The 12,133-nt window shown below is 41.7% G+C and overlaps 1 protein-coding gene across 3 annotated transcripts in view; it reads left to right on the forward strand.

Annotated features, from left to right (window-relative positions):
- Nucleotides 1-10,734, forward strand: part of LRRCC1 (leucine rich repeat and coiled-coil centrosomal protein 1) — an 83,639-nt gene extending 72,905 nt beyond the window's left edge. For 2 of the 3 annotated variants that reach the window (XM_040354554.1, XM_040354557.1), the window contains 2 exons: nt 1,060-1,195; nt 10,195-10,734. In XM_040354554.1, the coding sequence (XP_040210488.1) occupies nt 1,060-1,195; nt 10,195-10,317 (259 nt within the window). In that variant the 3' untranslated portion in view covers nt 10,318-10,734. The remainder of the gene's footprint in view (nt 1-1,059; nt 1,196-10,194) is intronic. The other variant, XM_040354556.1, reaches the window with a different exon arrangement.
- The last annotated feature ends 1,399 nt before the right edge of the window (nt 10,735-12,133 follow it).

Consider the following 12,133-nt stretch of genomic DNA (forward strand, 5'->3'; position numbering starts at 1 on the left):
TTATTATCTTCATTTATTAACAGGTGAATGCGGCCCTCCATGCATTCACATACACTGAATCCGGCCATTAAGTGGAAAAAGGTTGCTGACCCCTGGTATAGAGTATAGCTGGCATACCTTGCCCATACCTGCCAATTATTGTTCCTCACTTGATACCTCCTATTTCAGCCTTACAGAAGATATTTCAGTTAGGACCGGGCATATGTACCTGTACAGTATCATGCCAAGTAGGGTCCTAATCAGCATGAAATCTCCATCCCACACAAGCACAGAATGTGTCCAAACAGTTGTATAAAAGTTTTTATTGCATTCAATACTGTGGATCCAAAGATGTCTGCCATATGAAGATACCATAACTTGACTCCAAAAATTCATAATATCGCTGCATATATTTAGATCACGATGCCTAAACATCCATCACTGCCGTCACTATACAAAAATACTTATGTCCTGGGATGTAGTTCCTCCTCAAGGTGATGTCTGCTGGTGTAGGGCAGGGATATGCAATTAGCAGACCTCCAGAAACTACAATTCCCATCATGCCTCTGCCTCTGGGTGTCATGCTTGTGGCTGTCAGTCTTGCTATGCCTCATGGGACTTGTAGTTCTGCAACAGCTGGAGGTCCGCTAATTGCATATCCCTGGTGTAGGGGATATAGTCTTGGTAATGCCTTACCCTAAAATTGAAGCATGTTTGGTAGAGGTGGGTTATACAGGGTCTTGCACACAGTTTTTCTGTTTGCCAGTGTCAAATCCTCCTGTAGGTGGCAGTATAACCCTGACTGTAACTGAATCATATCCTACAATGGGTACATTTCTGCCTGGTACAGCCCCATGGACCATCACACATATATTTAATGAGCACATTATTAAAAACAACATGCATAAGTAGGTTAATTAAAGGAACACTTCAGGTATATAAGAACATGTCCCATCTATAAGTACCGAAAGTGTGTGTGTGTGTGTGTGTGTGTGTGTGTGTGATATATATATATATATATATATATATATATATTTTTTTTCCTGAATTCACCTATATGGTAAATGTTTGTCTGCATAGGGTTGTAATGGAAAAACTTCATTCTGTGGATGATGCATTTCGAAGACAATTGGAGTCCATTCTAGCTGCTCATCAAGCTGAAACTATTAAAGTAGCCAGTGAAAAACAGAAGGAAGTAGAAGCAGCAAATGAAAGGGTACGTATCTACACACTGTTGTACCAAAGTAAATCATGGCTCCTGTACCCACTCTACACAGTGGTAAATCAACATATTTAGCATCTTTGGTGAAAGTGAAAGTGAAAGCCGCATGTCACTTTAGTGGATTGTTTTTACTGATTGGGGATAACCAGCTTGAAATCGTTTTCTAAAAGTTGACCGTTTTACCCTATATTTTAAAGCTGTGTTTGTTGATCCACAGTTGCATACTGGTTAATAAAATAGTGGGGTAGATTCAGTAAGCAATTGCGTCTGCGTAACCATAGTTACGCAGCGCAATTGCTTAGTTGCGCCGGCGTAACGACTTTTCTGTATTCAGAAAGCTTGTTACGCCGACTGCAGCCTAAGATATGACTGGCATAAGGCTCTTATGCCGTCGTATCGTAGGCTGAATTCTTACGATGGCCGCTAGGTGGCGTTCCCGTAGTGGTCAGCGTAGAGTATGCAAATTGCATACTCACGCCGATTCACAACCCTACGCGCGCCCTGCGTACGCATTTTACGTCGTTTGCGTTCGTCGGGTTTCGCGTAAGGCTGCTCTTGCTATTAGCAGGGGCAGCCAATGCTAAGTATACCCGTCGTTCCCGCGTCGCGATGTTTGAAAATTACGTCGTTTGCGTAAGTGAATCGTGAATGGCGCTGGACGCCATTTACGTTCACGTTGAAGCAAATGACGTCCTTCCGACGTCATTTGCCGCAATGCATGTCGGGAAAGTTTCCTGACGGAGCATGCGCACTACGTTCGGCGCGGGAACGCGCCTAATTTAAATGATCCATGCCCCCTACGGGATCATTTAAATTACGCGCCCTTACGCCGGGCAGTTTTAGGGAGCGCACACGCAAATTACGGAGCTAATGCTTCGTGAATGAACGTAGCGCACGTAATTTACGGAGGCGCAGCGTAAAAACGGTACGCTGCGCCTCCGTAAGAGGGCGCAAGTCGTACCTGAATCCAGCCCATTGACTTCTTTTGCTTTACCCACAATCTTTAACCACTTAAGACCCGGACCAATATGCAGGTTAAGGACCAGTGCTATTCGGCACTGCGTCGCTTAAACTGACAATTGTGCGACGTGGCTCCCAAACCAAATTGGCGTCCTTTTTTCCCCACAAATAGAGATTTCTTTTGGTGGTATTTGATCACCCCTGCGGTTTTTTTATTTTTTGCGCTATAAACAAAAATAGAGCGACAATTTTGAAAAAAATGCAATATTTTAAACTTTTTGCTATAATAAATATCCCCCAAAAAAAGATATAAAAAAAAAAAAATCCTCAGTTTAGGCCGATACGTATTCTTCTACCTATTTTTGGTCAAAAAAATCCCAATAAGCGATTTTTTTGCGCAAAATGTATAGCGTTTACAAAATAGGGGATAGTTTTATGGCGTTTTTATTAATATATTTTTTTTTTATTAGTAATGGCGGCGATCAACGATTTTTTTCTTGACTTCGACATTATGGCGGACACATCAGACACTTTTGACACATTTTTGGGACCATTGTCATTTTCACAGCGAAAAGTGCTATACAAATGCACTGATTACTGTGAAAATGGCAGTGAAGGGGTTAACCCTAAGGGAGTGATTCTTACTGTAGGGGGGCGTGACGTCACTGAACGTCGTTCCCTTGATCAGGAAACAGACGATCAGTGTCACTGCCACACAGAAGAACGGGGAAGGTGTGTTTACACACTGCCATTTCACAACCGATAAATGCTTATTGCGTTTTTTTTGTTTTTTTTTACCAAAAATAGGTAGAAGAATACGTATCGGCCTTAAACTGAAGGAATTTTTTTTATATATATATATTTTTGGGGGATATTTATTATAGCAAAAAGTAAAAAATATTGAATTTTTTTCAAAATTGTCGCTCTATTTTTTTTTTTATAGCGCAAAAAATAAAAACCGCAGAGGTGATCAAATACCACCAAAAGAAAGCTCTATTTGTGGTAAAAAAAAAGGAGCCACATCGCACAACCGCGCAATTGTCAGTTAAAGCGACGCAGTGCCGAATCGCAAAAACTGACCCGGGTCCTTTTAGCTGCCTAAAGGTCCGGGTCTTAAGTGGTTAAACTTATTGCCCATTGGAATATACTTTACAGTGAGTCTTTTTGAAGAATTCCCATTTCTGTTCTGTGTTCATCATTGTACATTGTAGTAATGCCGACCACTCCGTCACACTGCTCAGTTTGAATTTTAGGAAATAATCACCTGGGGACTAGAGATTAGATTGGGGAAAGACCTAAATCACTGAGGACTTTATCATGCTTCTTTAATCAGATTTCAGTTTATATCCACAAAAAGTTATTGTGATTGATCGGTTGCTGCAATTTGTTCTATGCTCTTTGTCTTTATAAATTCAAATTATTTGTTAGGTTTTTAGTGTTCATCCTACAGCTTTCATAATTCCTTTATGAAAATAATTTTACTCCATGCTGAAAGTAAAATGGTTTACCATTAACGGCTCTGTAATGGTATTTGTAGAATTCACCTGCATTCTGTCACATGCCTTCAAAGGACCTTTTTTACTGTATTCTATAGTAAATGAACTATTTTATAAGTCTATGCTGATTATTAGTGATGCACCGAAATTTTGACCACCGAAAACTATTGGCTGAAAATAGGGTCTTGAGCATTGTGCAGAAAGCAAAAAAAAAAAATGCTGATAACGGCTGTCAAACTCCAGTGGTTTTGAACATGACTTTGGTGTGTTTTTCATAGGTCACGTGACTCAAAAAATGCATCAAAAACACAACACTGATGCATTTTTGATTTGTTCTGGCTGCGTTTTCAATGCATTTCAATGAAAAGGTACTGATCAGATATGTACTGTATTTGCTGGCGTATAAGACTACCTTTTACACTTAAAAAAACTGGCAAAAAAGCAGAGTCGTCTAATACGCCGGGTCAGCTGCTTGGATGTGCGGTAATACTGTATGTAGCTTCGGCTACATACAGTATATATTGCTTAGCCAATCATGGTGAGCGATGTATTCAAATGAATACAGAGCCTGCTCAGATTGGAGTAACAACCTCTGCCAATCCGAGCAGGTTACATACAGTAGCCTGCTCGGATTTGGCTTTGAGAGTCAGAGAGGCGTGGGCTGATGATGTTACAGCCTCTACCAATCCAAGCAGGCTTTGTATTCAATAATAGAATACATTGCCCATCATGATTGGCTCCAGCAAGAATGAAGAAGAATATGGCTCCAGAAGAAGGAAATATGAAGCGTCGGAAGGGGGATCGTCTTATACGGTGAGTACAGGGAAAAAAAATCTTAAACTGTAAAATTAGGGGGTCGTCTTATACGCCTGGTCGTCTTATACACTGGCAAATACGGTACCAAAAATGCAGCAAGCAGGATTTTAACACAATAAATTTTAGATTATATTATTTACAAATTCCAATATAATACAATTATTTATAAATGAATAAATATATATATTATATAGATATCAATTTTAAGAAACTGCGATTTCGGTTTCGGCCAAGTGTATCCTAAATCATCCGTTTCGGCACCGTAGTTTTCATTTTGGTGCACCAATATTGATAATGTGTGGTGCTGCCATGGATTTTTTGGTTTTTTTTTTTTTAGCAAGAAGTTGTATACTTTATTTTTTTTTTTTTTGTGAATCATTAATATAGCATTCTGTGCATTATTATTTTTTCTGACCTTTTTATTTCAGTTGATTTAGATATGTACAGTATTTCTACCAAAGTAGAAAGCTGCTTAGGCTCTTGCGCAAGCCTTTTATTTATGTTGTACACAAATTCTGTGTGCATCTATATCTTCTGTAATTGCACCTCCTCACCCCTGCCGAGTGCAGATCATCCTTGTGTTTCAAAGGGAGGACTCTGAAAGCAGATTAAAACTGTAAAACTGACATCAATCTTTTGGTTCAAAAGTAAGCTTGTTAAATATCAAACTTGAACTGAAGTTTTTAAACCTAATGCTGGCCATACAGTCCACGAAAAATCGTCCGAACGAACTTTCGAAAAACAAAAGTTTGTTCGTGAGTGCAAACGATAGTGCCATCATGTAATGACCGATAAATCGTTCAGTGGACATAAAAAAAAAAAAATGGTTTGTTTCTTTTTTTACATATACCTAGTGCAGAAAGTTCAGACGGGAAACACATTAACCTTTCGATTTATCGTTCATTCGGCAGAAAATTTCCAAAATTGTCCTTCGTTTTTTTGGCTCAAAAAAGTCCAAACGATTATCGATTTTGTGCCCATTAACTGGCCGAAAAACGAAAGATCTTTCTTAATGACCGAATGTCGGACGAATTTTCGTATAGTGTATGGCCAGCATAAGATTCGCACTACTGTATATGGACTTTCAAAGTTTGAACATTAAAACTATATGAAATCCTGTTGGAATGAATAGTTAAAGGACCTCTTTAACCCAGCACATTACACCAAATGTATCCCTTTGATGAGTAAGGAGCACCGCAATTCTTATTTTGTATCCTTGATACAGTAATTTGGATACTAGAAGCTGAATAGAAGTCATAGCAGCGTGCAGAGCGTGACATTGACTACTGATAACACAGGCCTGGAGCCCATGTGTCAATCTCCATTGCTTTATCTTGTCTGCAGGCTCATCAAAATAAATAAACCATAAACCCTGCAGTGAATTATGAGATATGATTCACCTTGGAATAAAGACCTTTATCAATGTTTACAGAACTATTGAGTGAATTCTAATGTCCTTACAACTTAGAGTAAGTTGTATATTATTACACATACTTGCTGGTCAGCATTGGATGTTAGCCTAATTGACTCTAGTGATGACAGGGTTTATGGCCCTGGCTCTAAAAAGTAGAACTTCCAAGGTAAGTATAATTGAGTAAATTACCTTTTTTAAAAGTCCTCTTTAATACATCCCTGACTATATTTTTTCTTCATATCTACATCAGTCAGAAGAATGGGAAGCTTCCTCAGTTTAGCACTGAATGATGTAGATCAGTGGTCTCCAAACTGCGGCTCTTTGCTTGCCTTTATCTGGCCCTTGGGGCACTATTCCTCCCACTGACACCAACGATGAGGCGCTGTTCCTCCCACTGATATAAATGATGGAACACTATCCCCCCACTGACACCAATGAACAGGCACTATTCCTCCCAATGATACCAGCAAAGGGGCGCAATTCCTCTCGCTGATGCCAATGACAGGGTGCCACTCCTCCTACTGACCATGTAATTTTATAATGTTTTTTTTTTTTTTTTTTAATCCCACTGATCACCAAATCTGAGGCATTGTTTATTTCCACTAGCCCTGGAGCACTTTTTACTGCCAATGGCCACAGTCCAGCAGCTCTAAGGTCTAATGGACAGTAAAGTGGCCCTTTTATTCTTAAAGCTTGGCGAACCCTGGTCTAGAAGAAGGTAAACTGGAATATGTAACCAATGCACTGAAAGTGCAGTCACTGTAGATCCCAGGGGGACATGCAAGAAAATAAAAAACAGCATTTTAGCTTGCACATGATTGGATGATAAAATCAGCAGAGCTTCTACTCATTTCAGATCTACCCCTCAGATTTACAGCGACTGCACTTCCAAGTGCACTTTCAGTGCCTTTCGTAAATAACCCCCACAGTTAAAGTTAATATTCCATTGTCGCCATACTTTCAATAACCTTTTTTTTTTTTGCAAGTTTTATTTTGCAGTCACATGACCGCATAGCATTTTAGCCCATCCCCATTTGTCTAGCAGGGAGCGCAGGTCTTTAATTGCATCACTACGCTCTCTGTCTGTGTATGCTGTTTCCCAGAAGGCTGTACTTTCTGCTCTACAAATTTTTAAGACTGTACTATTTATAAGACGGGGTGTGATTTGCTCATGCTCAACAGCCTGACTGCAGTTACAGAAGGAGTGTGATATTACTGGAATTGGGTCTATGTCATTCGAAATGAAGGCTATTGACTGCAGAGGGAGAATCAAATAGCCAGGACTAGGTTTGGGGCCTGGCCATTGATTATACAATGGAAGATGCTGATAACTGACTGCAAGTCCAGGTGTGCAAACTGACCAGGCAAGCACAAATTACAGTATTTATCTGCCTATAGCGCGCACCGGCGTATAGCGCGCACCCCTAATGTAGAAGGGAAATTCCTGGGAAAATTTTTTTGAATTGCTTACAGTTTTGGTGTCTTGTCCGGCGGCCTTCTCCGGTCTGGCGTCTGTCTGCGGCCCTGGTGGTGTCCTCCCCGCTTCTCCCGCGCTGTTGTTGAGTCGATCCCCGTGCTGTGTTTGAACGCCGCCACCGACCTATACCGAGCGCAGGAAAACACTCGGGCACGTATTTCTCTTGTATGAAGTGAATCAAACCAATAGACTTCTATAATAAACACACACACATATATATATATATGATAAAACGCCACATTTTGGGGTAACATACACTATATATATATATATATATATATATATATATATATATATATATATATATATATATATATATATATATATATATATGATAAAATGCAAAATCTCAGGGTGACATACACTTTTATATCAGTTTGGTAGTTAAAACTATTTTTTCCTGCCTTTGTCCTATTGGGGACTGGAAATGTCCCCCAAATGAGGCCTTTTCTCAAACATTTTTTTTACAGGAACACTCCTATTCCTTTCAGAAGTGTAAAATTGAGGATTTTTATATGACTTCAGCATGCCCCCCCCCCCCGACCCCTTTCTCCATATAACTTCATCGTTTTTGCCAAAACTCAGGATTTGCAATTCTACATTTCTCTTTCAGCGTGCTGCGGAGTATATGGCCATATAATTGCTGTTGAACTTGTATGGCTGAATTTAACTCCTCTTTAAAAAACGGTAGCAGAAAGGGTAGTGTAAGGGCAAAGAACAATGGGCTTTGGTCTTTTTTCTTTTCCCAAAGTCTTGTACCAGCCATTTTGGCATGGGTTTTTTTTTATTTTTTTTTTCTTTAGAGTCGGTTTACACAGGGGCAACCTGGGATCCAACTTGAAGTCACCCCCAAGTCACGCGGTTGAGAAAGTCAATGTAAGTGAATGGAGCCATCTTAAAGCGGGAGTTCACCCGGAAATGTAAATTTTTTACCTTAGATTGATGCTCATTTTGTCTAGGGGAATCGGGTATTTTTTTTAAAATCGAAGCCGTACTTACCGTTTTAGAGATGCATCTTCTCCGCCGCTTCCGGGTATGGTCTTCGGGACTGGGCGTTCCTACTTGATTGACGGTCGCATCTATTGCGTCACGAGTAGCCGAAAGAAGCCGAACGTCGGTGCGGCTCTATACGGCGCCTGCGCACCGACGTTCGGCTAATTTCGGAAAATTGTGACGCGATAGATGCGACCATCGGCAGCCTGTCGGGAGCCTGTCAATCAAGTAGGAACGCCCAGTCCCGCAGCCCATACCCGGAAGCGGTGGAGAAGATGCATCTCTAAAACGGTAAGTACGGCTTTGATTTAAAAAAAACTACTCGATTCCCCTTGACAAAATGAGCATCAATCTAAGGTTAAAAATTTACATTTCTGGGTGAACCTCCACTTTAATGTATACTACTGAAGTCGCTCCGACTTCAGAAAAGGCTCCTGTACTACTTCAATCCAACTTCTAGGCAACTTGTACCCATTGATTTCAATGGAAGTCGCCTCCAAGTCGGATCTCCTGTCTTAACTAAGGCAACAATACAGGAAGAGAAAATTTGTTTTCTCAGGCAAACCCCTCCCTCCAAAAGAATTTCTAAGGCAAACCCCTCCCTCCCACAGAGCTGATTGTTGTTTTATTGGCCACTGGAAAGCCTCCTGTCCTGGAGGCGACTTGAAGTTGCCTTGTAAGTTGCCCAAAGTCGCGCTGTTTTGCGCGCTCAGGTCGTGTTCAGGTTGCCTCGCAAAGTCGCGGCCAGAGTCGTGTCGCCCCTGTGTGAACCGGCTCTCATTTGCTTACATTGCAATAGTTGTCTTCTGCATCTGCAGTAATATTCTTTCATAGTTACTGAGTCATTTAGTTAAAGGGAACCTGTCAAAAAACAAACAATAACTGTCATTGCTGTTAGTGGTGGAGGCTCTGGGGCCGTCACCCTTATCCTGGATTTACTACCTAGTCATCCACTGACATTGAGCAAGCATTTAGCCAGTGAAATCTGAAAAGTTAGAAAAGGCATGCAAGGCAAGCAATTCCATGTGAGTGTCTGTCTAATCAAGGAAGCTGGGATCAGAATGTCGGCTCTAGAACTTGCACCTTAAAGGGGTTGTAAAGGATTTTTTGTTTTTTTCATAATAAGCATCCTTTACCTGCAGACATTCCTCTTTTCACTTCCTCATAGTTCGTTTTTGCTCAGAAGTTGCTCTATTTCTTCTCTGTTGTGTTCACTTCCTGCTTGTCTGATTGTTACTCACCACCGTGAAGGGAGGCTTTACTGCGGTGGTCAGTAACGTGCTCACCCCCTCCTGGGAACTACATCTGAGTGGCAGGACGCTCTCTACGTGTTAGAGACTTCAAGGAGGTGTGAATTACTGGGCGTGCCGCAATACATACTGGGAAATGTAGTTCTTACATGAACAAACGGTGCAAACCAGGAAGTGAATGAGAGAACAGAAACTAGAATGCCGGAGGTGATTATAGATGACGGAATTTAATAGGTATTTACTAGGTTTTTAACAGAATCATTACACTATTCTGTCTACCTTGCAGACATTAATTTTAGGCAAAAAAAAATTTCCTTTAGTGACCCTTTAAGCCCAGGTTCAGCTGAACTCGCACGATTTCACTCCCACTTGTCAGTCTCGATTTTCGGCCGCGATTACAGAGACATCTGTGCAAGTTTCTACTGCAGATGCAGTGACGCGCCGATTAGGACGCGTTAAATTGCACCAGTGTGAACCAGGGCTTAAAAAAGTTATATCATTTTCTACATTATAAAAATGCAGCTAACTTCAAAACAAGAATGTGTTACAATAATACGGCCTCACTAATGCCCACTTTGTTGTTGCAGGTTTACCAAGTAGAAGAGGAAATGCGGCAGCTCTTGCAGGAAACAGCTAACAGTAAGAAAGCCATGGAGGAAAAGATAAAGCGGCTCACTAGTGCATTAAGTGATATTCAGCAACATTTCTAACATTTCAACAGAGTGGAAGGAGACGTTATGTTGCTAAACAGGCTAAAGTTGCATCTGTTTAAAGGTGTGTCAGTAGTTCAAAGGAAACTTGTATTGGAGAAATATGCAGACTTCTATTGCTGTGATCTCCTTCTGAAAATGCTGCTTGCCTGTCTGTCATGCCCACTGGCTTTCAAAGTCCTTCAACCTCCGACTGCCATGCAGTTAGCATGTTCATGAGGTCAGCAATGGCAGTATACATAGTTATACCAGTAGAATGATATCATCTTAAAGAGTTCTCATATAACTGGCTGTAATAAAAATAAATATATTCTTTATTAATATAATTTTTATTTTCTTTCTCATCCATTGAAAGATGCAAAGACTTTCACCTTTTGGGTTATACTGCGGCCTACAAGAGGATTGGACTCTGGCAAACCAACTGTAGGCCAGCCCAGCATGACCCTACTCCCAGTGTGCCTCCTGTTCGCCCGCTCCCCCCCCCCCTTTTCTTTATCGTTACATCACGGGACACAGAGCGGCATTCATTACTATATGGGTTATATGGAGTACCTTCAGGTGTAGACACTGGCAATCTTCAAACAGGAAATGCCCCTCCCTATATAACCCCCTCCCATAGGAGGAGTACCTCAGTTTTTACGCCAGTGTCTTAGGTGTTAGTCATGGTTTAGCTTGCCTCCGCATCCTTGGGATTAGGTGAGCTACCGGTTCTGTCCAAAAAAGCCTGCGCGCTAAAGTGGTCAGTAACCGGACCCCAAACCCTTGGGGTATAGCCCATAATGCTTTCTTTTTAAGAGAGCTGGACCCTGGGCCCAGAACTTAGAAACCTTTGGGGCGCCTAATGTTTTCTGTTTGCCAGGGTGCTGTATGGGCCCAGGACAGTGGATCCTTCATGGAAGAAGAAGGTTCCCAGGGCCTGAAGGTCTAGACATCCCCACGGAGATGGGGGAAGATTGGACCTCTTGCTTGGCAAAGTCCTGCGGCATGGAGCAGGTAAGTAAGGGGAAAAACCTGCGGGGCTTGGCTCTTAGCAAGTTTTTTCTGGGAGGTCACAGGGGACATGCCTAAGGTTATGCATTGCATCTGGCAAACCAGTCACATATCATGAAGATAGGATGGCTCTATATGTTATAGTTCCCCATAAAAAGTGACCTCCCTGGTAGTGTTGTAAAAGCTGTGAGTGGGGCCTTTTATGTACAAGTGTATGTGTGTGTCAGAGAGCTATGCTTACCTGCAAGCCTCCAGGCGATGCTCTATCCAGTCCTCTCCCTCATGCCTGCAAGGCAGGCAAAACGCTGACCTCCTCGTGTGTTCACAGGCCTGCGGCTGCAGGAACAGAGAGGCCCTTCCTCCCAACCCCCCCCCCCGTCGCGGGCGCGCGCGCGGTGCGCGTGCACGTGTTATAGACGCATTTGGCGCCGTTTTAGCTGGGGGGGAAGGGCGGGTCAGTGGTTTAAAGGAAGGGGCGGCCCTTCCTTAGATGCCACAGCTCATTCATTCTCTGGCTTAAGGGAGGAAGGACTGGAGGGAAGCACGGGGCGCTGAGGACACACAGTGGCCAGAAAGAATACTACAGTCTTCAGAAGATTGTGGTTTAGCCTAGGAATAGGCTGGTTTTCTTTTCCATCTCATAGTCTTTTCTTTGGCAATACTACTCAGGGGGATAGAATGTTTTTTCTTGCCTAGATTGAAAAAAAAAAAAAAAAAGAAGAAAAGTTTTTCTTTGAAAAAAAAAAAAAAAAAGTGTCATCTAGGGTAGAGGAAACATTTTTTATTCCCCAAACAGGTGTTTGGGCATTTAACTATTATAAGTCCC

This window comes from Rana temporaria, chromosome 5 (assembly GCF_905171775.1).
Source record: "Rana temporaria chromosome 5, aRanTem1.1, whole genome shotgun sequence".
Taxonomy (NCBI): Eukaryota; Metazoa; Chordata; class Amphibia; order Anura; family Ranidae; genus Rana; species Rana temporaria.